This window comes from Panulirus ornatus, chromosome 21 (genome assembly GCF_036320965.1).
Source record: "Panulirus ornatus isolate Po-2019 chromosome 21, ASM3632096v1, whole genome shotgun sequence".
Classification (NCBI taxonomy): domain Eukaryota; kingdom Metazoa; phylum Arthropoda; class Malacostraca; order Decapoda; family Palinuridae; genus Panulirus; species Panulirus ornatus.
Window position 1 is genome coordinate 20,334,628 of NC_092244.1, and position 23,964 is coordinate 20,358,591.

Consider the following 23,964-nt stretch of genomic DNA (forward strand, 5'->3'; position numbering starts at 1 on the left):
TTGATACAAACAAACGCATAGTCTTCCTTTTTGTCCAATACTGAGCTTATCTTATCACAGAAAACTGAGAGGTTCACTACACATGCCCATTCTTCACTGAAACAATGTCTTCCCTCACTTAGGTAGTTTCTTCTATGCAAGAAGTCATCCATTTGCTTTCTGATTAACTTTTATAGTACCTTATATACCACAAGTGGTGACTTGAAAGGATGGGGGCATGCAAAGAGCATCAGACTGGGGAGGAACAATATGGTTTCAACAGTGGAAAAGAATGTGTGGATCAGGTGTTTGCTGTGACGATTTTCTCTAAGAAATACTTAGAAAACAGAGGGATCTGTATATGGCATTTTCAGAGGTGGAAAAAGCACATGAAAGGGTCAACACAGATGCTTTGTAGAGGGTGTTACAAATATAAGGACTGGTAGGCAAACAATCAGGGCAGCGCAGAGTTTCTATCAAGATAGAGGAGTACGTGTGCAAACAGGAAGATGGGAGAAAATGTGGTTCCAGATGAAAGTGAATCTGTGGCAGAGGATGTGTGATGTCACCAAGGCTATTTAATCAATTATGGATGGGGTGATGAATGAGATAAATGTGAAGGTTTTGGGGAGAAAGAAAGGTTTGTAGTCTGTCTTGGGTTAGGGTGCCTAGGAGGTGAGTCTGTTACTGTTTGCTGATGACAAAGTAATGGCAGCAAATTTGAGTGAGAAACAAAAGATGGTTTTTCGGTTTTGGAGAGTGTGTGAATGAAGAAAGTTGAGAGTAATGCAAATAAAAGCAAGAGTATTAGGTTTAAAGGGCAAAAGAAATAAGCTTGTTGGGGTGTGAATTTGAATGGAGAGAACCTGGAGGCAGCAAAGTGTTTGCAGATACATGAGTGTGGCCATGGCAAAGAAAGATATCATGGGAAGTGAAGTGACCCATAGGGTTGGTGATGGGAGTGTAAAGGTCTTGGATGCATTTAGGAATGTGAGTGTGGAAAGAGAGGTCACTAGTTATGAGGGTAAAGATGGTTAAGTATGATGGTATAGTAGTAGTCCTGATACTGTTGTAAAAATATGAGGCATGGGTCTCACATGACAAAACACAGAAGGTGAATATATTGGAAATTAAATGTGTGCATACAATGTGTGATGTGAGGAGGGTTTATTGAGTTAGTATTGATAGGAAAGAGTAAGTAAGTAAGTAAGTAAATATGTAAGTAAGGAAGGAAGGAAGGAAGGAAGCATGTAAGTAAGAGGACTATGTATGAAAGAACTATCAAAAGTGTGCTTAAATGCTCTGAGCATATGGAGAGGATGTGTCGGAAGTGGAGGGAATAAGGAAAAGGGATAAACTAAGGAGGAGGTACAAGGATGGAAAGAAAGACAGATTATTTGAGGCCTAAACATGCTGAAGAGTGTGAGGTGTGCAAGGGATAAAGTGAATTGAAGCAACTTAGTATCAAGGGGGCAACGTGTCCTTCATGGGGTGAGGCAAGGCATATGAAGCAGTCAGGGGAAACCATGGAAAGGTGTGGGGGGTCTGGTTGTAGACAGAGGCCTCTAGTTTCTGTGCATTATACATGACAGATAAAGAGTGAATGTGAACAAATGAGACCGATTCTTCATGTTTCTGGTGCTACCTTACTAACATAAAAAACTGTAAACAAATATAACAAAATTATGTATATGCAAGTGTGAGTATGTGAATTGTTTTTCTTGCTTATTCTAAAATTCAATTTAGAATAATACAGTATTTTTCACTATAGAAAACGAAGTTTAAAGCTGATTCAATAAAAGTGAAAAATTTGTCCATATTCAAATGGGCTAGGACAATGGCAATATAAAGGTGAAAATAGAAGCCAGTGCTTTGGCTTTCATACTTTTCAGTGGTATAAAAGTGACAGTAACAGTTATAATACCTATGAGAAATACTAGAAAAGCAAATGGATTTGTATGTAGCATTTATGAATCTGGAGAAGGCATATGATAGAGTTGATAGAGATGCTCTGTGGAAGGTATTAAGAATATATGGTGCAGGAGGCAAGTTGTTAGAAGCAGTGAAAAGTTTTTATCGTGGATGTAAGGCATGTGTACATGTAGGAAGAGAGGAAAGTGATTGGTTCTCAGTGAATGTAGGTTTGCGGTAGGGGTGTGTGATGTCTCCATGGTTGTTTAATTTGTTTATGGATGGGGTTGTTAGGGAGGTGAATGCAAGAGTTTTGGAAAGAGGGGCAAGTATGCAGTCTGTTGTAGATGAGAGAGCTTGGGAAATGAGTCAGTTGTTGTTCGCTGATGATATAGCACTGGTGGCTGATTCATGTGAGAAACTGCAGACGCTGGTGACTGAGTTTGGTAAATGAAAGAAGAAAGTTGAGAGTAAATGTGAACAAGAGCAAGGTTATTAGGTACAGTAGGGTTGAGGGTCAAGTCAATTGGGAGGTAAGTTTCAATGGAGAAAAACTGGAGGAAGTGAAGTGTTTGAGATATCTGGGAGTGGATTTGGCAGCGGATGAAACCATGGAAGCAGAAGTGAATCATAGGGTGGGGGAGGAGGCGAAAATTTTGGGAGCCTTGAAGAATGTATGGAAGTCGAGAACATTATCTCGGAAAGCAAAAATGGCTATGTTTGAAGGAATAGTGGTTCCAACAATGTTGTATGGTTGCGAGGCATTGGCTATAGATAGAGTTGTGCGCAGGAGGGTGTATGTGCTGGAAATGAGATGTTTGAGGACAATATGTGGTGTGAGGTGGTTTGATCAAGTAAGTAATAACAGGGTAAGATAGATGTGTGGTAATAAAAAGAGTGTGGTTGAGAGAGCAGAAGAGGGTGTTTTGAAATGGTTTGGTCACATGGAGAGAATGAGTGAGGAAAGATTGACCAAGAGGATACATGTGTCAGAGGTGGAGGGAACAAGAAGTGGGAGACCAAACTGGAGGTGGAAAGATGGAGTGAAAAAGACTTTGAGTGATCAGGGCCTGAACATGCAGGAGGGTGACAGGCATGCAAGGAATAGAGTGAATTGGAACGATCGACGTGCTGTCAATGGATTGATCCAGGGCATGTGAAGCGTCTGGGGTAAACCATGGAAAGTTCTGTGCAGCCTGGATGTGGAAAGGGAGCTGTGGTTTCAGTGCATTATTACATGACAGCTAGAGACTGAGTGTGAACGAATGGGGCCTTTGTTGTCTTTTCCTAGAGCTACCTTGCACACATGAGGGGGAGGGGGTTGTTATTCCATGTGTAGCGAGGTGGTGATGGGAATGAATAAAGGCAGACAGTATGAATCATGTACATGTGTATATATGTATATGTCTGTGTGTGTATATATATATATGTATACATTGAGATGTATAGGTATGTATATTTGCGCGTGTGGACGTGGATGTATATTTGCATGTGTGGACGTGTATGTATATACATGCGTATGTGGGTGGGTTGGGCCATTCTTTCGTCTGTTTCCTTGCGCTACCTCGCTAACACGGGAGACAGCGACAAAGCAAAATATAAAGAAATAAAATTAGTGTGAGGCAGAATTCACAGTTCTCATTAATATAGTTGCAAAAATGATTTCAAAGGTGTTACAGTAAAAAAATGATAAGCATGTTTTACTGAAATGGACTCTCTGACACCAATGACTTTGAACAAGTTATCACAAATGAATCACGGAGACACTTGAGAGTGGTTTAACCCTTCATTCATGGAAATTCTATGACGCTTCTTGAATCTTTGAGGCCATGTTGTAATTCAAGTTCTTTATGGAACAACTTAGCCTGGTCCATTATCATGCTACCTGACAAGCCCACTCAATCACTCCGATGCTGTTGAAACCAACATCACTCTATCGTGCTAAGTACTCTTCCCATTTTTCATAGTTTTTCTAATCTTGGAATTGCTGTCTGCATAGAATTTCAATATTTTCTCCCTTTACTTCTTTATATCATAAACAGTTGATGAACCAATATTGTAAATGTCACACAGCTTACACACCGAAACACCATGGCCCATTTTTTTCAACAGTTCTACTTTATCTTGGATTGATATGGACTGGTGTTTACGTCTGACACCACGAGTGACACTGTCATATGTCTTAAAAGCAATAGTTAGCATTAAATTTAAGCAAAATAAGCTAAGAATCTCACAAATGCGGTATCACCACCAACAAGTGCTGTGTAAAAAATGTAAATAAGCACACCCTACACACAACATCATCTGTGGCCGCCCAGTAATCTAGTCTGGTGGCCGTAATAAATGCAAGGTCCCTAATGTAATTTTGTCCAGACTAAAGGAGGTGCCGAACCACCAATTGCCAGAAATTCAGTTGTGTACTTGTATAAGGAGGTTAGGCCATCTTTGCTGAGACAACTGAAATCATAACTAGCTTTCAGGAAGTAGATACCCTAGATGACAGTATGTAAGCCTAAGGCACAGTAGAGCATGATGATACTGACTGGAAAATATTTTCATGTTTCAAAACAACAGTATGAATGAATTCAAGCATGAATTTCAACCTCTTGAAAATGTTACTTATGTACAAGTTGACTCCCTACATTTTGCTCAGGAATTTGATCTTAAAAATTCCAGTTATCCAAATATATAAGGTTTATCTTTTAAATTTTTCTAATCATCTTTCAAGTATTCTTACCAATGGCTACGAACAATAAATAATAACTGACCATGTTTAGTCATTTTGTGTCTAATTCTGTCAGCTGGCTGACCACTCTTTTTGAATAGTCTGGTGAGCTGAGCAGCTTCAAGGGTGAGAAAGGCTTCAGAGGGTGGAGGTGGAGCAAGTCCTCCAAGCAGATCCCCTGAAAATAATAAAAATAATAATAACAATAATAATAATAATAATAATAATAATAATAATAATAATAATAATAATAACAATAAAAATAATAATAATAATAATATTAATAATAATGATGATAATAATAATAATGATAATAATAATTATAATAATAATAATAATAATACTCTTTCTTTTTCTTTCTTTCAAACTATTCGCCATTTCCCGCATTAGCGAGGTAGCGTTAAGAACAGAGGACTGGGCCTTTGAGGGAATACCCTCACCTGGCCCAATTTTCTGTTCCTTCTTTTGGAAAATTAAAAAAAATTAATAATAATAATAATAATAATAATAATAATAATAATAATAATAACAAGTACATAGTGCATAGTGCCATTGTCCAAAGGCAAAGGGGATAAAAGTGAGTGCTCAAATTACAGAGGTATAAGTTTGTTGAGTATTCCTGGTAAATTATATGGGAGGGTATTGATTGAGAGGGTGAAGGCATGTACAGAGCATCAGATTGGGGAAGAGCAGTGTGGTTTCAGAAGTGGTAGAGGATGTGTGGATCAGGTGTTTGCTTTGAAGAATGTATGTGAGAAATACTTAGAAAAGCAAATGGATTTGTATGTAGCATTTATGGATCTGGAGAAGGCATATGATAGAGTTGATAGAGATGCTCTGTGGAAGGTATTAAGAATATATGGTGTGGGAGACAAGTTGTTAGAAGCAGTGAAAAGTTTTTATCGAGGATGTAAGGCATGTGTACGTGTAGGAAGAGAGGAAAGTGATTGGTTCTCAGTGAATGCAGGTTTGCGGCAGGGGTGTGTGATGTCTCCATGGTTGTTTAATTTGTTTATGGATGGGGTTGTTAGGGAGGTGAATGCAAGAGTTTTGGAAAGAGGGGCAAGTATGAAGTCTGTTGGGGATGAGAGAGCTTGGGAAGTGAATCAGTTGTTGTTCGCTGATGATACAGCACTGGTGGCTGATTCATGTGAGAAACTGCAGAAGCTGGTGACTGAGTTTGGTAAAGTGTGTGAAAGAAGAAAGTTAAGAGTAAATGTGAATAAGAGCAAGGTAGTTAGGTACAGTAGGGTTGAGGGTCAAGTCAATTGGGAGGTAAGTTTGAATGGAGAAAAACTGGAGGAAGTAAAGTGTTTTAGATATCTGGGAGTGGATCTGGCAGCAGATGGAACAATGGAAGCGGAAGTGGATCATAGGGTGGGGGAGGGGGCGAAAATTCTGGGAGCCTTGAAGAATGTGTGGAAGTTGAGAACATTATCTCGGAAAGCAAAAATGGGTATGTTTGAAGGAATAGTGGTTCCAACAATGTTGTATGGTTGCGAGGCGTGGGCTATGGATAGAGTTGTGTGCAGGAGGATGGATGTGCTGGAAATGAGATGTTTGGGGACAATGTGTGGTGTGAGGTGGTTTGATCGAGTAAGTAACGTAAGGGTAAGAGAGATGTGTGGAAATAAAAAGAGTGTGGTTGAGAGAGCAGAAGAGGGTGTTTTGAAATGGTTTGGGCACATGGAGAGAATGAGTGAGGAAAGATTGACCAAGAGGATATATGTGTCGGAGGTGGAGGGAACGAGGAGAAGTGGGAGACCAAATTGGAGGTGGAAAGATGGAGTGAAAAAGATTTTGTGTGATCGGGGCCTGAACATGCAGGAGGGTGAAAGGAGGGCAAGGAATAGAGTGAATTGGAGCGATGTGGTATACCGGGGTTGACATGCTGTCAGTGGATTGAATCAGGGCATGTGAAGCGTCTGGGGTAAACCATGGAAAGCTGTGTAGGTATGTATACTTGCATGTGTGGACGTATGTATATACATGTGTATGGGGGTGGGTTGGGCCATTTTTTTCGTCTGTTTCCTTGCGCTACCTTGCAAACGCAGGAGACAGTGGAAAAAAAAAAAAATAATAATAATAATAATAATAATAATAATAATAACAATCCTAATTCTTCATCCCACCACTCATTGCCCTTTCTAATCTGCCCACCTCCCACACTTCTCATGCCACGAGCCATCACTGCTTCCCTAAATATATCCCATTCCTCCCCCATTTCCCTTACCTCCTTTGTTCTCACCTTTTTCTATTCTGTACTCAGTCTCTCCTAGTACTTCCTCACACACGTCTCCTTCCCAAGCTCACTTACTTTCACCACTCTCTTCACCCTGACATTCTCTCTTCTTTTCTCAAAACCTCTAAAAATCTTTACCTTTGCCTCCACAATATAATGATCAAACATCCCTCCAATTGCACCTCTCAGCACATTAACATCCAGAAGTCTCTCTTTCGCACGCCTATCAATCAACACGTAATCCAATAACGCTCTCTGGCAATCGCTCCTACTTACATACATATACTTATGTATATCTCTCTTTTTAAACCAGTTATTCCCAATCACCAGTCCTTTTTCAGCACATAAATCTACAAGCTCTTCACCATTTCCATTTACAACACGGAACACCCAATGTACACCAATTATTCCCTCAACTGCCACATTACTCACCTTTGCATTCAAATCACTCATCACTATAACTCAGTCTCATGAGTCGAAACTACTAACAATTTCACTCAGCTGCTCCCAAAACACTTGCCTCTCATGGTCTTTCTTCTCATGCCCAGGTGCATATGCACCAATAATCACCCATCTCTCTCCATCCACTTTCAGTTTTACCCATATCAATCTAGAGTTTACTTTCTTACACTCTACCACATACTTCCACCACTCCTGTTTCAGGAGTAGTGCTACTCCTTTCCTTGCTCTTGTCCTCTCGCTAACCCCTGACTTTACTCCCAAGACATTCCCAAAACACTCTTCCCCTTTACCCTTGAGCTTCGTTTCACTTAGAGCCAAAACATCTAGGTTCCTTTCCTCAAACATACTACCAATCTCTCCTTTTTTCTCATCTTGGTTACATCCACACACATTTAGATACCCCAATCTGATCCTTCAAGAAGGATGAGCACTCCCCAAGTGACTCCTTCTTCAGTTTCCCCGTTTAGAAAGTTAAAATACAAGGAGGGGAGGGTTTCTAGGCCCGCGCTCCAGTCCTCTTTAGTCGCCTTCTATGACACATGAGGAATGCATAGGAAGAGTTCTTTCTCCCCAATCCCCAGAATGAGTACAGAATGGAAAAAGGTGAGAACAAAGGGCGTAAGGGGAGTGGGGAAGGAATGGGATGTATTTAGGGAAGCAGTGATGGCTTGTGTGAAAGATGCTTGTGGCATGAGAAGTGTGGGAGGTGGGCAGATTAGAAAGGGTAGTGAGTGGTGGGACGAAGAAGTAAGATTATTAGTGAAAGAGAAGAGAGTCATTTGAATGATTTTTGCAGGGAAATAATGCAAATGACTGGGAGAAGTATAAAAGAAAGACGCAGGAGGTCAAGAGAAAGGTGCAAGAGGTGAAAAAGAGGGCAAACGAGAGTTGGGGTGAGAGAGTATCATAAATTTTTGGGAGAATAAAAAGATGCTTTGGAAGGAGGTAAATAAAGAGCGTAAGACAAGGGAACAAATGGGAACTTCAGTGAAAGAGGGCTAATGGGGAGGTGATAACAAGTAGTGGTGATGTGAGAAGGAGATGGAGTGAGTGTTTTGAAGTTTTGTTAAATGCATTTGATGATAGAGTGGCAGATATAGGGTGTTTTGGTCGAGGTGGTGTGCAAAGTGAGAGGGTTAAGGAGAATGATTTGGTGAACAGAGAAGAGGTAATAAAAGCTTTGTGGAAGATGAAAGCCAGCAAGGCAGTGGGTTTGGATGGTATTGCAGTGGAATGTATTCAAAAAGGGGGTGACTGTATTGTTGACTGGTTGGTAAGGTTATTTAATGTATGTATGACTCATGGTGAGGTGCCTGAGGACTGGCAGAATGCTTGCACAGTGCCATTGTACAAAGGCAAAGAGGATAAGAGTGAGTGCTCAAATTACAGAGGTATAAGTTTGTTGAGTATTCCTTGAAAATTATATGGGAGGGTATTGATTGAGAGGGTGAAGGCATGTACAGAACATCAGATTGGGGAAGAGCAGTGTGGTTTCAGAAGTGGTAGAGGATGTGTGGATCAGGTGTTTGCTTTGAAGAATGTATGTGAGAAATACTTAGAAAAGCAAATGGATTTGTATGTAGCATTTATGGATCTGGAGAAGGCATATGATAGACTTGATGGAGATGCTCTATGGAAGGTATTAAGAATATATGGTGTGGGAGGTAAGTTGTTAGAAGCAGTGGAAAGTTTTTATTGAGGATGTAAGGCATGTGTACAAGTAGGAAGAGAGGAAATTGATTGGTTCTCAGTGAATGTTGGTATGCGATAGGGGTGCGTGATGTCTCCATGGTTGTTTAATTTGTTTATGGATGGGGTTGTTAGGGAGGTGAATGTAAGGTTCTTGGAAAGAGGGGCAAATATGCAGTCTGTTGTGGATGAGAGAGCTTGGGAAATGAGTGTTCGCTGATGATACAGCGCTGGTGAGTGATTCGGGTGAGAAACTGCAGAAGCTGGTGACTGAGTTTGGTAAAGTGTGCGAAAGAAGAAAGCTGATAGTAAATGTGAATAAGAGCAAGATTATTAGGTACAGTAGGGTTGAGGGACAAGTCGACTGGAAGATGAGTTTGAATGGAGAAAAACTGGAGGAAGTGAAGTGTTTTAGATGTTTGGGAGTTGATTTGGCAGTAGATGGAACCATGGAAGTGGAAGTAAATGATAGGGTAGGGGAGGGGGCGAAAGTTCTGAGTGCATTGAAAAATGTGTGGAAGTTGAGAACGTTATCTTGGAAAGCAAAAATGGGTATGACTGAAGGAATAGTGGTTCCAACAATGTTATATGGTTGCGAGGCATGGGCTATAGATAGAGTTGTGCAGAGGTGGGTGGATGTGCTGGAGATGAGATGTTTGAGGACAATATGTGGTGAGAGGTGGTTTAATCAAGTAAGTAATGAAAGAGTAAGAGAGATGTGTGGTAATAAAAAGGGTGGTTGAGAGAGCAGAAGAGGGTGTTTTGAATTGGTTTGGTCACATGGAGAGAATGAGGTAGGAAAGATTGACAAAGAGGATATATGTGTCAGAGATGGAGGGAACGAGGAGAAGTGGGAGACCAAATTGGAGGTGGAAAGATGAAGTGAAAAAGATTTTGAGTGATCGGGGATTGAACATGCAGGAGGATGAAAGGCGTGCAAGGAATAGAGTGAATTGGAACGATGTGGTATACCGGGGTCGATGTGCTGTCAATGGATTGAACCAGGGCATGTGAAGCATCTGGGGTAAACCATGGAATGTTTTGTGGGGCCTGGATGTGGAAAGGGAGCTGTGGTCTCGGTGCATCATACATCACAGCTAAAGACTAAGTATGAACGAATGTGGCCTTTGCTGTCTTTACCGAGCACTATCTCATGCACATGCGGGGGGAGGGGAGGGGGTTGTCATTTCATGTGTGGTAGGGTGGCGACAGGAATGAATTAGGGCAGACAGTATGAATTATGTACATGTGTATATATGTATATGTCTGTGTGTCTATATATATATGTATACGTTGAGATGTACATATATAGGTATGTATACGTGCTGTGTGTGGAAGTGTATATACATGCGTATGTGGATGGGTTTGGCCATTCTTCAATCTGTTTCCTTGCACTACCTCACTAACGCAGGAGACAGTGACAAAGTATAAAAATAATAATAATAATAATAATAATAATAATAATAAATGGATTTGTATGTAGCATTTATGGATCTGGAGAAGGCATATGATAGAGTTGATAGAGATGCTCTGTGGAAGGTATTAAGAATATATGGTGTGGGAGGCAAGTTGTTAGAAGCAGTGAAAAGTTTTTATCGAGGATGTAAGGCATGTGTACGTGTAGGAAGAGAGGAAAGTGATTGGTTCTCAGTGAATGTAGGTTTGCGGCAGGGGTGTGTGATGTCTCCATGGTTGTTTAATTTGTTTATGGATGGGGTTGTTAGGGAGGTGAATACAAGAGTTTTGGAAAGAGGGGCAAGTATGAAGTCTGTTGGGGATGAGAGCTTGGGAAGTGAGTCAGTTGTTGTTCGCTGATGATACAGCGCTGGTGGCTGATTCATGTGAGACACTGCAGAAGCTGGTGACTGAGTTTGGTAAAGTGTGTGAAAGAAGAAAGTTAAGAGTAAATGTGAATAAGAGCAAGGTTATTAGGTACAGTAGGGTTGAGGGTCAAGTCAATTGGGAGGTAAGTTTGAATGGAGAAAAACTGGAGGAAGTAAAGTGTTTTAGATATCTGGGAGTGGATCTGGCAGCGGATGGAACCATGGAAGCGGAAGTGGATCATAGGGTGGGGGAGGGGGCGAAAATCCTGGGAGCCTTGAAGAATGTGTGGAAGTCGAGAACATTATCTCAGAAAGCAAAAATGGCTATGTTTGAAGGAATAGTGGTTCCAACAATGTTGTATGGTTGCGAGGCGTGGGCTAAGGATAGAGTTGTGCGCAGGAGGATGGATGTGCTGGAAATGAGATGTTTGAGGACAATGAGTGGTGTGAGGTGGTTTGATCGAGTAAGTAACGTAAGGGTAAGAGAGATGTGTGGAAATAAAAAGAGCGTGGTTGAGAGAGCAGAAGAGGGTGTTTTGAAATGGTTTGGGCACATGGAGAGAATGAGTGAGGAAAGATTGACAAAGAGGATATATGTGTCGGAGGTGGAGGGAACGAGGAGAAGTGGGAGACCAAATTGGAGGTGGAAAGATGGAGTGAAAAAGATTTTATGTGATCGGGGCCTGAACATGCAGGAGGGTGAAAGGAGGGCAAGGAGTAGAGTGAATTGGATCGATGTGGTATACTGGGGTTGACGTGCTGTCAGTGGATTGAATCAGGGCATGTGAAGCGTCTGGGGTAAACCATGGAAAGCTGTGTAGGTATGTATATTTGCGTGTGCGGACGTATGTATATACATGTGTATGGGGGTGGGTTGGGCCATTTCTTTCGTCTGTTTCCTTGCGCTACCTCGCAAACGCGGGAGACAAAAAAAAAAAAAATAATGATATAATAATAATTATTTATTTATTTTGCTTTCTCACTGTCTCCCGCGTTTGTGAGGTAGCGCAAGGAAACAGACGAAATGGCCCAACCCACCCCCATACACATGTATATACAAACACGTCCACACACACACAAATATACATACCCATACATCTCAATGTACACATATATATACACACACAAACACATACATATATACACATGCACACAATTCACACTGTCTGCCTTTATTCATTCCCATCGCCACCTCTCCACACATGGAATAACATCCCCCTCCCCTCTCATGTGTGTGAGGTAGCGCTAGGAAAAGACAACAAAGGCCCCATTCATTCACACTCAGTCTCTAGCTGTCATGCAATAATGCCCGAAACCACAGCTCCCTTTCCACATCCAGGCCCCACACAACTTTCCATGGTTTACCCCAGATGCTTCACATGCCCTGATTCAATCCATTGACATCACGTCGACCCCGGTATACCACATCGATCCAATTCACTCTATTCCTTGTCCCGCCTTTCACCCTCCTGAATGTTCAAGCCCCGATCACTCAAAATCTTTTCCACTCCATCTTTCCACTTCCAATTTGGTCTCCCACTTCTCCTCGTTCCCTCCACCTCCGACACATTTATCCTCTTGGTCAATCTTTCCTCACTCATTCTCTCCATGTGACCAAACCATTTCAAAACACCCTCTTCTGCTCTCTCAACCACGCTCTTTTTATTTCCACACATCTCTTACCCTTACATTACTTACTCGATCAAACCACCTCACACCACATATTGTCCTCAAACATCTCATTTCCAGCACATCCACCCTCCTGCGCACAACTCTATCCATAGCCCACATCTCGTAACCATACAACATTGTTGTAACCACTATTCCTTCAAACATACCCATTTTTGCTTTCCGAGATAATGTTCTCGACTTCCACACATTCTTCAAGGCACCCAGGATTTTCGCCCCCTCCCCCACCATATGATTCACTTCTATTTCCATAGTTCCATCCGCTGCCAAATCCACTCCCAGATATCTAAAACACTTTACTTCCTCCAGTTTTTCTCCATTCAAACTTACCTCCCAATTGACTTGACCCTCAACCCTACTGTACCTAATAACCTTGCTCTTATTCACATTTACTCTTAACTTTCTTCTTTCACACACTTTACCAAACTCAGTCCCCTGCTTCTGCAGTTTCTCACATGAATCAGCCACCAGCGCTGTATCAACAGTGAACAACAACTGACTCACTTCCCAAGCTCTCTCATCCACAACAGACTGCAAACTTGCCCCTCTTACCAAAACTCTTGCATTCACCTCCCTAACAACCCCATCCATAAACAAATTAAACAACCATGGAGACATCACACACCCCTGCCGCAAACCTACATTCACTGAGAACCAATCACTTTCCTCTCTTCCTACACGTACACATGCCTTACATCCTCGATAAAAACTTTTCACTGCTTCTAACAACTTGCCTCCCACACCATATATTCTTAGTACCTTCCACAGAGCATCTCTATCAACTCTATCATATGCCTTCTCCAGATCCATAAATTATTTATCTTATATATATTTATTTTGCTTTGTCGCTGTCTCCCGCGTTTGTGAGGTAGCGCAAGGAAACAGACGAAAGAAATGGCACAACCCACCCCCATACACAATGTACACACACACACGCAAATATACATACCTATACATCTCAATGTACACATATATATACACACACAGACACATACATATATACCCATGCACACAATTCACACTGTCTGCCCCTATTCATTCCCATCGCCACCTCGCCACACATGGAATACCATCCCCCTCCCCCCTCATGTGTGCCAGGTAGCACTAGGAAAAGACAACAAAGGCCACATTCGTTCACACTCAGTCTCCAGCTGTCACGCAATAATGCCCGAACCACAGCTCCCTTTCCACATCCAGGCCCCACACAACTTTCCATGGTTTACCCCAGACGCTTCACATGCCCTGATTCAATCCACTGACAGCACGTCAACCCAGGTATACCACATCGATCCAATTCACTCTATTCTTTGCCCGCCTTTCACCCTCCTGCATGTTCAGGCCCCGATCACACAAAATCTTATTCACTCCATCTTTCCAACTCCAATTTGGTCTCCCACTTCTCCTCGTTCCCTCCACCTCCGACACATATATCCTCTTGGTCAATCTTTCCTCACTCATTCTCTCCATGAGCCCAAACCATTTCAAAACACCCTCTTCTGCTCTCTCAACCATGCTCTTTTTCTTTCCACACATCTCTCTTACCCTTACGTTACTTACTCGATCAAACCACCTCACACCACACATTGTCCTCAAACATCTCATTTCCAGCACATCCATCCTCCTGCGCACAACTCTATCCATAGCCCACACCTCGCAACCATACAACATTGTTGGAACCACTATTCCTTCAAACATACCCATTTTTGCTTTCCGAGACAATGTTCTCGACTTCCACACATTCTTCAAGGCTCCCAGGATTTTCGCCCCCTCCCCAATCCCTATGATTCACTTCCGCTTCCATGGTTCCATCCGCTGCCAGATCCACTCCCAGATATCTAAAACACTTTACTTCCTCCATAAATGCTACATACAATAATACATACAATAATAATAATAATAATAATAATAATAAAAATAATGTGGTATACCAGAGTGGACTTGCTGTCAATGGACTAAACCTTGCGTAAACCATGCTAAGGTCTGTGGGGCCTGAATGTGGACAAAGAGCGGTAGTTTCGGTGCATTACATATGACAGCTAGAGACTGAGTGAGAACGAATGTGGCCTTTTTGTCTGTATTCCTGGTGCTGCCTCACTGAAGCAAGGGATAGCAATGCTGTTTTCCTGCAGGGTTGGGTAGCGACAGGAATGGATAGAGGCAAGCAAGTATGAATGTGTACATGAGTATGTATATAATGTGTATGTATGTATATGTTAATATGTATAAGTATGTATATGAGCATATGTGGGCATTTTTAAATTTCTTCATCATACTTTGTCACTGTCTCCCGCATTAGCAAGGTAGTGCAAGGAAACAGACAAAAGAATGGCCCAACCCAGCCACATACACAATGTATATAAATACACTCCACACACACACGTATACATACCTATACATTTCAACGTATATATATTTATATTTTGCTTTGTCGCTGTCTCCCACATTAGCGAGGTAGCACAAGGAAACACACGAAAGAATGGCCCAACCCACCCAAATACACATGTATATACATACATGCCCACACACGCAAATATACATACCTATACATCTCAATGTATACATATATATACACACACAGACATATAAATATATACACATGTACATATGTATATACATACACATCCACACACACGCAAATATACATACCTATACATCTCAACGTATACATATATATACACACACAGACATATACATATATACACGTACATAATTCACACTCTGCCTTTATTCATTCCCATCGCCACCCGCCACACATGAAATAAAAACGTCCTCCCCCCGCATGTGCGCGAGGTAGCGCTGGGAAAAGACAACAAAGGCCACATTCATTCAAACACAGTCTCTAGCTGTCATGTATAATGCACTGAAACCACAGCTCCCTTTCCACGTCCAGGCCCCACAGAACTTTCCATAGTGTACCCCAGACGCTTCACATGCTCTGGTTCAATCCAATGACAGCACGTTGACCCCGGTATACCACATCATTCCAATTCACTCTATTCCTTGCATACCTTTCACCCTCCTGCATGTTCAGGCCCCGATCACTCAAAATCTGTTTCACTCCATCTTTCCACCTCCAATTTGGTCTCCCACTTCTCCTCGTTCCCTCCACCTCTGACACATATATCCTCTTGGTCAATCTTTCCTCACTCATTCTCTCCATGTGACCAAACCATTTCAAAACATCCTCTTCTGCTCTCTCTACCACACTCTTTTTATAACCACACATCTCTCTTACCCTATAATTACTTACTCGATCAAACCACCTAACACCACATTTTGTCCTCAAACATCTCATTTCCAGCACATCCACCCTCCTCCGCACAACTCTACCTATAGCCCATGCCTCGCAACCATGTAACATTGTTGGAACCACTATTCCTTCAAACATACCCATTTTTGCTTTCCGAGATAATGTTCTTGACTTCCACACATTCTTCAACACTCCCAGAACTTTTGCCCCCTCCCCTACCCTGTGATTCACTTCCACTTCCATGGCTCCATCCGCTACCAAATCCACTCCCAGATATCTAAAACACTTAACTTCCTCCAGTTTTTCTCCATTTAAACTTACCTCCCAATTGACTTGTCCCTCAACATGACTGTACCTAATAACCTTGCTCGCATTCACATTTACTCTCAGCTTTCTTCTTTCACACACTTTACCAAACTCAGTCACTAGCTTCTGCAGTCTCTCACATGAATCAGCCACTAGTGCTGTATCATCAGCGAACAACAACTGACTCACTTCCAAACTCTCTCATCCACAACAGACTGCATACTTGCCCCTCTTTCCAAAACTCTTGCATTCACCTCCCTAACAACCCCATCCATAAACAAATCAAACAACCATGGAGACATCACACACCCCTACCGCAAACCAACATTCACTGAGAACCAATCACTTTCCTCTCTTCCTACACGTACACAAGCCTTACATCCTCGATAAAAATCTTCACTGCTTCTAACAACTTGCCCCCACACCATATATTCTTAAAACCTTCCACAGAGCATCTCTATCAACTCTATCATATGCCTTCTCCAGATCCATAATTTTTTTTTTTTTTTTTTTTTTTTTTTTTATACTTTGTCGCTGTCTCCCGCGTTTGCGAGGTAGCGCAAGGAAATAGACGAAAGAAATGGCCCAACCCCCCCCCATACACATGTACATACACACGTCCACACACGCAAATATACATACCTACACAGCTTTCCATGGTTTACCCCAGACGCTTCACATGCCTTGATTCACTCCACTGACAGCACGTCAACCCCTGTATACCACATCGCTCCAATTCACTCTATTCCTTGCCCTCCTTTCACCCTCCTGCATGTTCAGGCCCCGATCACACAAAATCTTTTTCACTCCATCTTTCCACCTCCAATTTGGTCTCCCTCTTCTCCTCGTTCCCTCCACCTCCGACACATATATCCTCTTGGTCAATCTTTCCTCACTCATTCTCTCCATGTGCCCAAACCATTTCAAAACACCCTCTTCTGCTCTCTCAACCACGCTCTTTTTATTTCCACACATCTCTCTTACCCTTACGTTACTTACTCGATCAAACCACCTCACACCACACATTGTCCTCAAACATCTCATTTCCAGCACATCCATCCTCCTGCGCACAACTCTATCCATAGCCCACGCCTCGCAACCATACAACATTGTTGGAACCACTATTCCTTCAAACATACCCATTTTTGCTTTCCGAGATAATGTTCTCGACTTCCACACATTTTTCAAGGCTCCCAAAATTTTCGCCCCCTCCCCCACCCTATGATCCACTTCCACTTCCATGGTTCCATCCGCTGACAGATCCACTCCCAGATATCTAAAACACTTTACTTCCTCCAGTTTTTCTCCATTCAAACTCACCTCCCAATTGACTTGACCCTCAACCCTACTGTACCTAATAACCTTGCTCTTATTCACATTTACTCTTAACTTTCTTCTTCCACACACTTTACCAAACTCAGTCACTAGCTTCTGCAGTTTCTCACATGAATCAGCCACCAGCGCTGTATCATCAGCGAACATAGAAATCCATTTGCTTTTCTAAGTATTTCTTACTTTTCAATGTATACATATGATGCATACACAGACATATACATACATACACATGTACATAATTTACACTTGCTGCCTTTATTCATTCCCGTTGCCACCCCACCACACATGAAATGACAACCCCTTCCCCTCGCACGCGCGCAATGTAGCGCCAGGAAAAGACAACAAAGGCTACATTCGTTCACACTCAGTCTCTAGCTGTCATGTATAATGCACTGAAACCACAGCTCCCTTTCCACATCCAGGACCCACAAAACTTTCTATGGTTTACACCAGATGATTCACATGCCCTGGTTCAATCCATGGACAGCATGTTGACCCCGGTATACCACATCGTTCCAATTTACTCTATTCCTTGCATGCCTTTCACCCTCCTGCATGTTCAGGCCCCAATCGCTCAAAATCTTTTTCACTCCATCCTTCCACCTCCAATGTGGGCGTTCATTTATATATATTTGCATATGAATAGATAGGCCATTCTTCATCTGTTTCTTGGCACTACCTTCCTGATGTGGGAAACAGCAATCATGTATTATAATGCTACTATGAAATAATGATAATACACCAGAGTTGATGTTCTGTCAATGGACTAAAATCAGGGCTTGTGAAATGCCTTTTTTGTCTGTTTTCATAGCGCTGCCTCACTGAAGCAAGGTCGGTACCAATGCCATTTCCTGTGGGGTGGGGTAACGCCAGGAATGGATGAAGGCAACAAGTATGAATATGTACATGTGTATATATGTATACGTCTGTGTTTATCTATTTATTAACTTTGCTTTGTCGCTGTCTCCCACGTTAGCGAGGTAGCACAAGGAAACAGACAAAAGAATGGCCCAACCCAATCATATACACATGTATATACATACACGTCCACACACGCAAATATACATACCTATACAGCTCAATGTATACATATATATATACACACACAGACATATATACACATGTATATAATTATTACTGTCTGCCTTTAGTAATTCCCATCGCCACCCCGCCACACATGAAATAACAACCCCCTCCCCCTGCATGTATGTGAGGTAGCGCAAGGAAAAGACAACAAAGGCCACATTCATTCACATTCAGTCTCTAGATGTCATGTATAAAGCACTGAAATCACAGCTCCCTTTCCACATCCAGACCCCACAGAACTTTCTATGATTTACCCCAGACGCTTCACACGCCCTGGTTCAACCCATTGACAGCATGTCAACCCTGGTATACCACATCATTCCAATTCACTCTATTCCTTGCACGCCTTTCACCCTCCTGCATGTTCAGGCCCCGATCACTCAAAATCTTTTTCACTCTATCTTTCCACCGCCATTTTCGTCTCCCACTTCTCCTCGTTCCCTCCACCTCTGACACATATATCCTCTTGGTCAATCTTTCCTCACTCATGTGACCAAACCATTTCAAAACACACTCTTCTGCTCTCTCAACCATGCTCTTTTTATTACCACACATATCTCTTACCCCTATTATTACTTACTCGATCAAACCACCTCACACCACATATTGTCCTCGAACATCTCATTTCCAGCACATCCACCCTCCTCCACACAACTCTATCTATAGCCCACGCCTCGCAACCATACAACATTGTAGGAACCACTATTCCTTCAAACATAGCCATTTTTGCTTTCCGAGATAACGTTTTTGACTTCCACACATTTTTCAATGCACCCAGAACTTTTGCCCCCTTCCCCAGCCTATGATTCACTTCTGCTTCCATGGTTCCATCCACTGCCAGATCCACTCTCAGATATCTAAAACACTTCACTTCCTCCAGTTTTTCTCCATTCAAACTTACCTCCCAATTGACTAGTCCCTCAACCCTACTGTACCTAATAACCTTGACTTATTCACATTTACTCTCAGCTTTCTTCTTTCACACACTTTACCAAACTCAGTCACCAGCTTCTGCAGTTTCTCACACGAATCAGCCACCAGCACTGTATCATCAGCGAACAACAACTGACTCACTTCCCATGCTCTCTCATCCACAACAGACTGCATACTTGCCCCCCTTTCCAAAACTCTTGAATTCACCTCCCTAACAACCCCATCCATAAACAAATTAAACAACCATGGAGACATCACACACCCCTGCCGCAAACCAACATTTACTGAGAACCAATCAATTTCCTCTCTTCCTACATGTGCACATGTCTTACATCCACGATAAAAACTTTTCACTGCTTCTAACGACTTGCCCCCCACCCCATATATTTTTAATACCTTCCACAGAGCATCTTTATCAGCTCTTATCATATGCCTTCTCCAGATCCATGAATACTACATACAAATCCATTTGCTTTTCTAAGTATTTCTCACATACATTCTTCAAAGCAAACACCTGATCCACACATCCTCTACCACTTCTGAAACCACACAGCTCTTCCCCAATCTGATGCTCTGTACATGCCTTCACCTTCTCAATCAATACCATCCCATATAATTTCCCACGAATACTCCACAGACTTATACCTCTCTAATTTGAGAACTCACTTTTGTCCCCTCTGCCTTTGTACAATGGCACTATGCAAGCATTCCTCCAATCCTCAGGCACCTCACCATGAGTCATACATACATTAAATAACCTTACCAACCAGTCAACAATACAGTCACCCCCTTTTTGAATAGATTCCACTTCAATACCATCCAAACCCACTGCCTTGCCGGCTTTCATCTTCCGCAAAGCTTTTACTACCTCTTCTCTGTTTACCAAATCATTTTCCCTAACCGTCTCAATTTGCACACTACCTCGACTGAAACACCCTATATCTGCCACTCTATCATCAAACACATTCAACAAACCTTCAAAATGCTCACTCCATCTCCTCACATCACCACTACTTGTTATCACCTCCCCATTAGCCCCTTTCACTGAAGTTCCCATTTGTTCCCTTGTCTTACGCACTTTATTTACTTCCTTTCAGAACACCTTTTTATTCTCCCTAAAACTTAATGATACTCGCTCACCCCAACTCTCATTTGCCCTCTTTTTCACCTCTTGCACCTTTCTCTTGATCTCCTGCTTCTTCTTTTATACATCTCCCAGTCATTTGCATTATTTCCTTGCAAAAATCGCTCAAAGGCGTCTCTCTTCTCTTTCACTAATAATCTTACTCCTTCATCCCACCGATTACTACCCTTTCTAATCTGCCCACCTCCCACACTTCTCATGCCACAAGCATCTTTTGCACAAGCCATCATTGCTTCCCTAAATACATTCCATTCCTCCCCCACTCCCCTTACCTCCTTTGTTCTCACCTCTCTCCATTCTGTACTCAGTCTCTCCTGGTACTTCCTCATACAAGTCTCCTTCCCAAGCTCACTTACGCTCACCACTCTCTTCACCCCAACTTTCTCTCTTCTTTTATAAAAACCTCTACAAATCTTCACCTTTGCCTCCACAAGATAATGATCAAAAATCCCTCCAGTTGCACCTCTCAGCACAATAACATCCAAAAGTCTCTCTTTCGCGCGCCTATCAATTTACACATAATCCAATAACGCTCTCTGGCCATCTCTCCTACTTACATACGTATACTTATGTATGTCTCTCTTTTTAAACCAGGTATTCCCAATTACCAGCCCTTTTTCAGCACATAAATCTACAAGCTCTTCACCATTTCCATTTACAACACTGAACACCCCATGTATACCAATTATTCCCTCAACTGCCACATTACTCACCTTTGCATTCAAATCACTCATCACTATAACCTGGTCTCGTGCATCAAAACTACTAACACACTCACTCAGCTGCTCCCAAAATACTTGCCTATCGTGGTCTTTCTTCTCATGCCCAGGTGCATATGCACCAATAATCACCCATCTCTCTCCATCAACTTTCAGTTTTACCCATATCAATCTAGAGTTTAACTTCCTACACTCTATCACATACCCCCACCACTCCTGTTTCAGGAGTAGTGCTAGTCCTTCCCTTGCTCTTGTCCTCTCACTAACCCCTGACTTTACTCCCAAGACATTCCCAAACCTCTCTTCCCCTTTACCCTTGAGCTTCGTTTCACTCAGGACCAAAACATCCAGGTTCCTTTCCTCAAACATACTACCAATCTCTCCTTTTTTCTCATCTTGGTTACATCCACACACATTTAGACACCCCAGTCTGAGCCTTCGAGGAGGATGGGCACTCCCCGCGTGACTTCTTCTTCTGTTTCCCCTTTTAGAAAGTTAAAATAGAAGGAGAGGAGGGTTTCAAGTCACCCACTCCCGTCCCCTTTAGTAGCCTTCTACGACACATGAGGAATGCGTGGGAAGTATTTTTCTCCCCTACATGGCATATGATAGAGTTGATAGAGATGCTCTGTGGAAGGTATTAAGAATATATGGTGTGGGAGGAAAGTTGTTAGAAGCAGTGAAAAGTTTTTATCGAGGATGTAAGGCATGTGTACGTGTAGGAAGAGAGGAAAGTGATTGGTTCTCAGTGAATGTAGGTTTGCGGCAGGGGTGTGTGATGTCTCCATGGTTGTTTAATTTGTTTATGGATGGGGTTGTTAGGGAGGTAAATGCAAGAGTTTTGGAAAGAGGGGCAAGTATGAAGTCTGTTGGGGATGAGAGAGCTTGGGAAGTGAGTCAGTTGTTGTTCGCTGATGATACAGCGCTGGTGGCTGATTCATGTGAGAAACTGCAGAAGCTGGTGACTGAGTTTGGAAAAGTGTGTAGAAGAAGAAAGTTAAGAGTAAATGTAAATAAGAGCAAGGTTATTAGGTACAGTAGGGTTGAGGGTCAAGTCAATTGGGAGGTGAGTTTGAATGGAGAAAAATTGGAGGAAGTGAAGTGTTTTAGATATCTGGGAGTGGATCTGGCAGCGGATGGAACCATGGAAGTGGAAGTGGATCATAGGGTGGGGGAGGGGGCGAAAATCCTGGGAGTGTTGAAGAATGTTTGGAAGTCGAGAACATTATCTCGGAAAGCAAAAATGGGTATGTTTGAAGGAATAGTGGTTCCAACAATGTTGTATGGTTGCGAGGCGTGGGCTATGGATAGAGTTGTGCGCAGGAGGATGGATGTGCTGGAAATGAGATGTTTAAGGACAATGTGTGGTGTGAGGTGGTTTGATCGAGTGAGTAACGTAAGGGTAAGAGAGATGTGTGGAAATAAAAAGAGCGTGGTTGAGAGAGCAGAAGAGGGTGTTTTGAAGTGGTTTGGGCACATGGAGAGGATGAGTGAGGAAAGATTGACCAAGAGGATATATGTGTCGGAGGTGGAGGGAACAAGGAGAAGAGGGAGACCAAATTGGAGGTGGAAAGATGGAGTGAAAAAGATTTTGTGTGATCGGGGCCTGAACATGCAGGAGGGTGAAAGGATGGCAAGGAATAGAGTGAATTGGAGCGATGTGGTATACCGGGGTTGACGTGCTGTCAGTGGATTGAAGCAAGGCATGTGAAGCGTCTCGGGTAAACCATGGAAAGCTGTGTAGGTATGTATATTTGCATGTGTGGACGTATGTATATACATGTGTATGGGGGGGGTTGGGCCATTTCTTTCGTCTGTTTCCTTGCGCTACCTCGCAAACGCGGGAGACAGCGACAAAGTATAATAAATAAAAATAGAAAAATAAATATATATATATATATATATATATATATATATATATATATATATATATATATATATATATATATATATATATATATATGCATGTATATGTGTATATGTTGATATGTATATGTATATGTATGTATATTCCTATGAGTCTACAGGGAAAATGAAACACGATAAGTTCCCAAGTGGACTTTCATGTAATAATCACATCGTCAGGGGAGACACAAGAGAGAAATATAACAGTCAATTGATATACAAAAAATAGACGTAGCTAGGACGCCATTAGGTAAACATGCGATTGTCTTGGACCTTCACTAAAGTATCTCTATCAACCCTAACATATACCTTCTCCAGATCCATGAATACCACATACAAATCCAACCTCTACCATTTCTGAAACTACACTGCTCATCCCAAGTCTGATGCTCTGTAAATGCCTTCACCCTCCCAGTCAGTACCTTTCCATACAACTTACCAACTATACTCAAGAAACTTATACCTCTACAGTTTTAACACTCACCTTTATTCCTTTTGCCTTTATACTATGGCACTATACATGCTTTCTGCAAATCCTGATGCACTTCACGACGATTTATACATATAATGAATATCTTTACCAACCAATGAACAACATAGTCACCCCCTTTTTTTTTTACTAAATTCAACTGTAGTGCCATTCAATCTGGCTGTCTTGCCACATATCATATTCCATAATGCTTTCACCACCTCTTCTTTCTTCACCAAACCATTCTCCATGACTCTCTCACTTCACATATCACCAGGACCGAAACACCCTACATTC

General features: G+C 42.1%; 1 protein-coding gene across 1 annotated transcript in view; it reads right to left on the minus strand.

The window, feature by feature from the left end:
• Positions 1-23,964, minus strand: part of mi (cyclin E-interacting protein minus) — a 348,571-nt gene that overhangs the window by 74,443 nt on the left and 250,164 nt on the right. Inside the window, exon 12 of the mRNA XM_071675810.1 lies at positions 4,659-4,793. Coding sequence (XP_071531911.1) covers positions 4,659-4,793 — 135 coding nt within the window. The remainder of the gene's footprint in view (positions 1-4,658; positions 4,794-23,964) is intronic.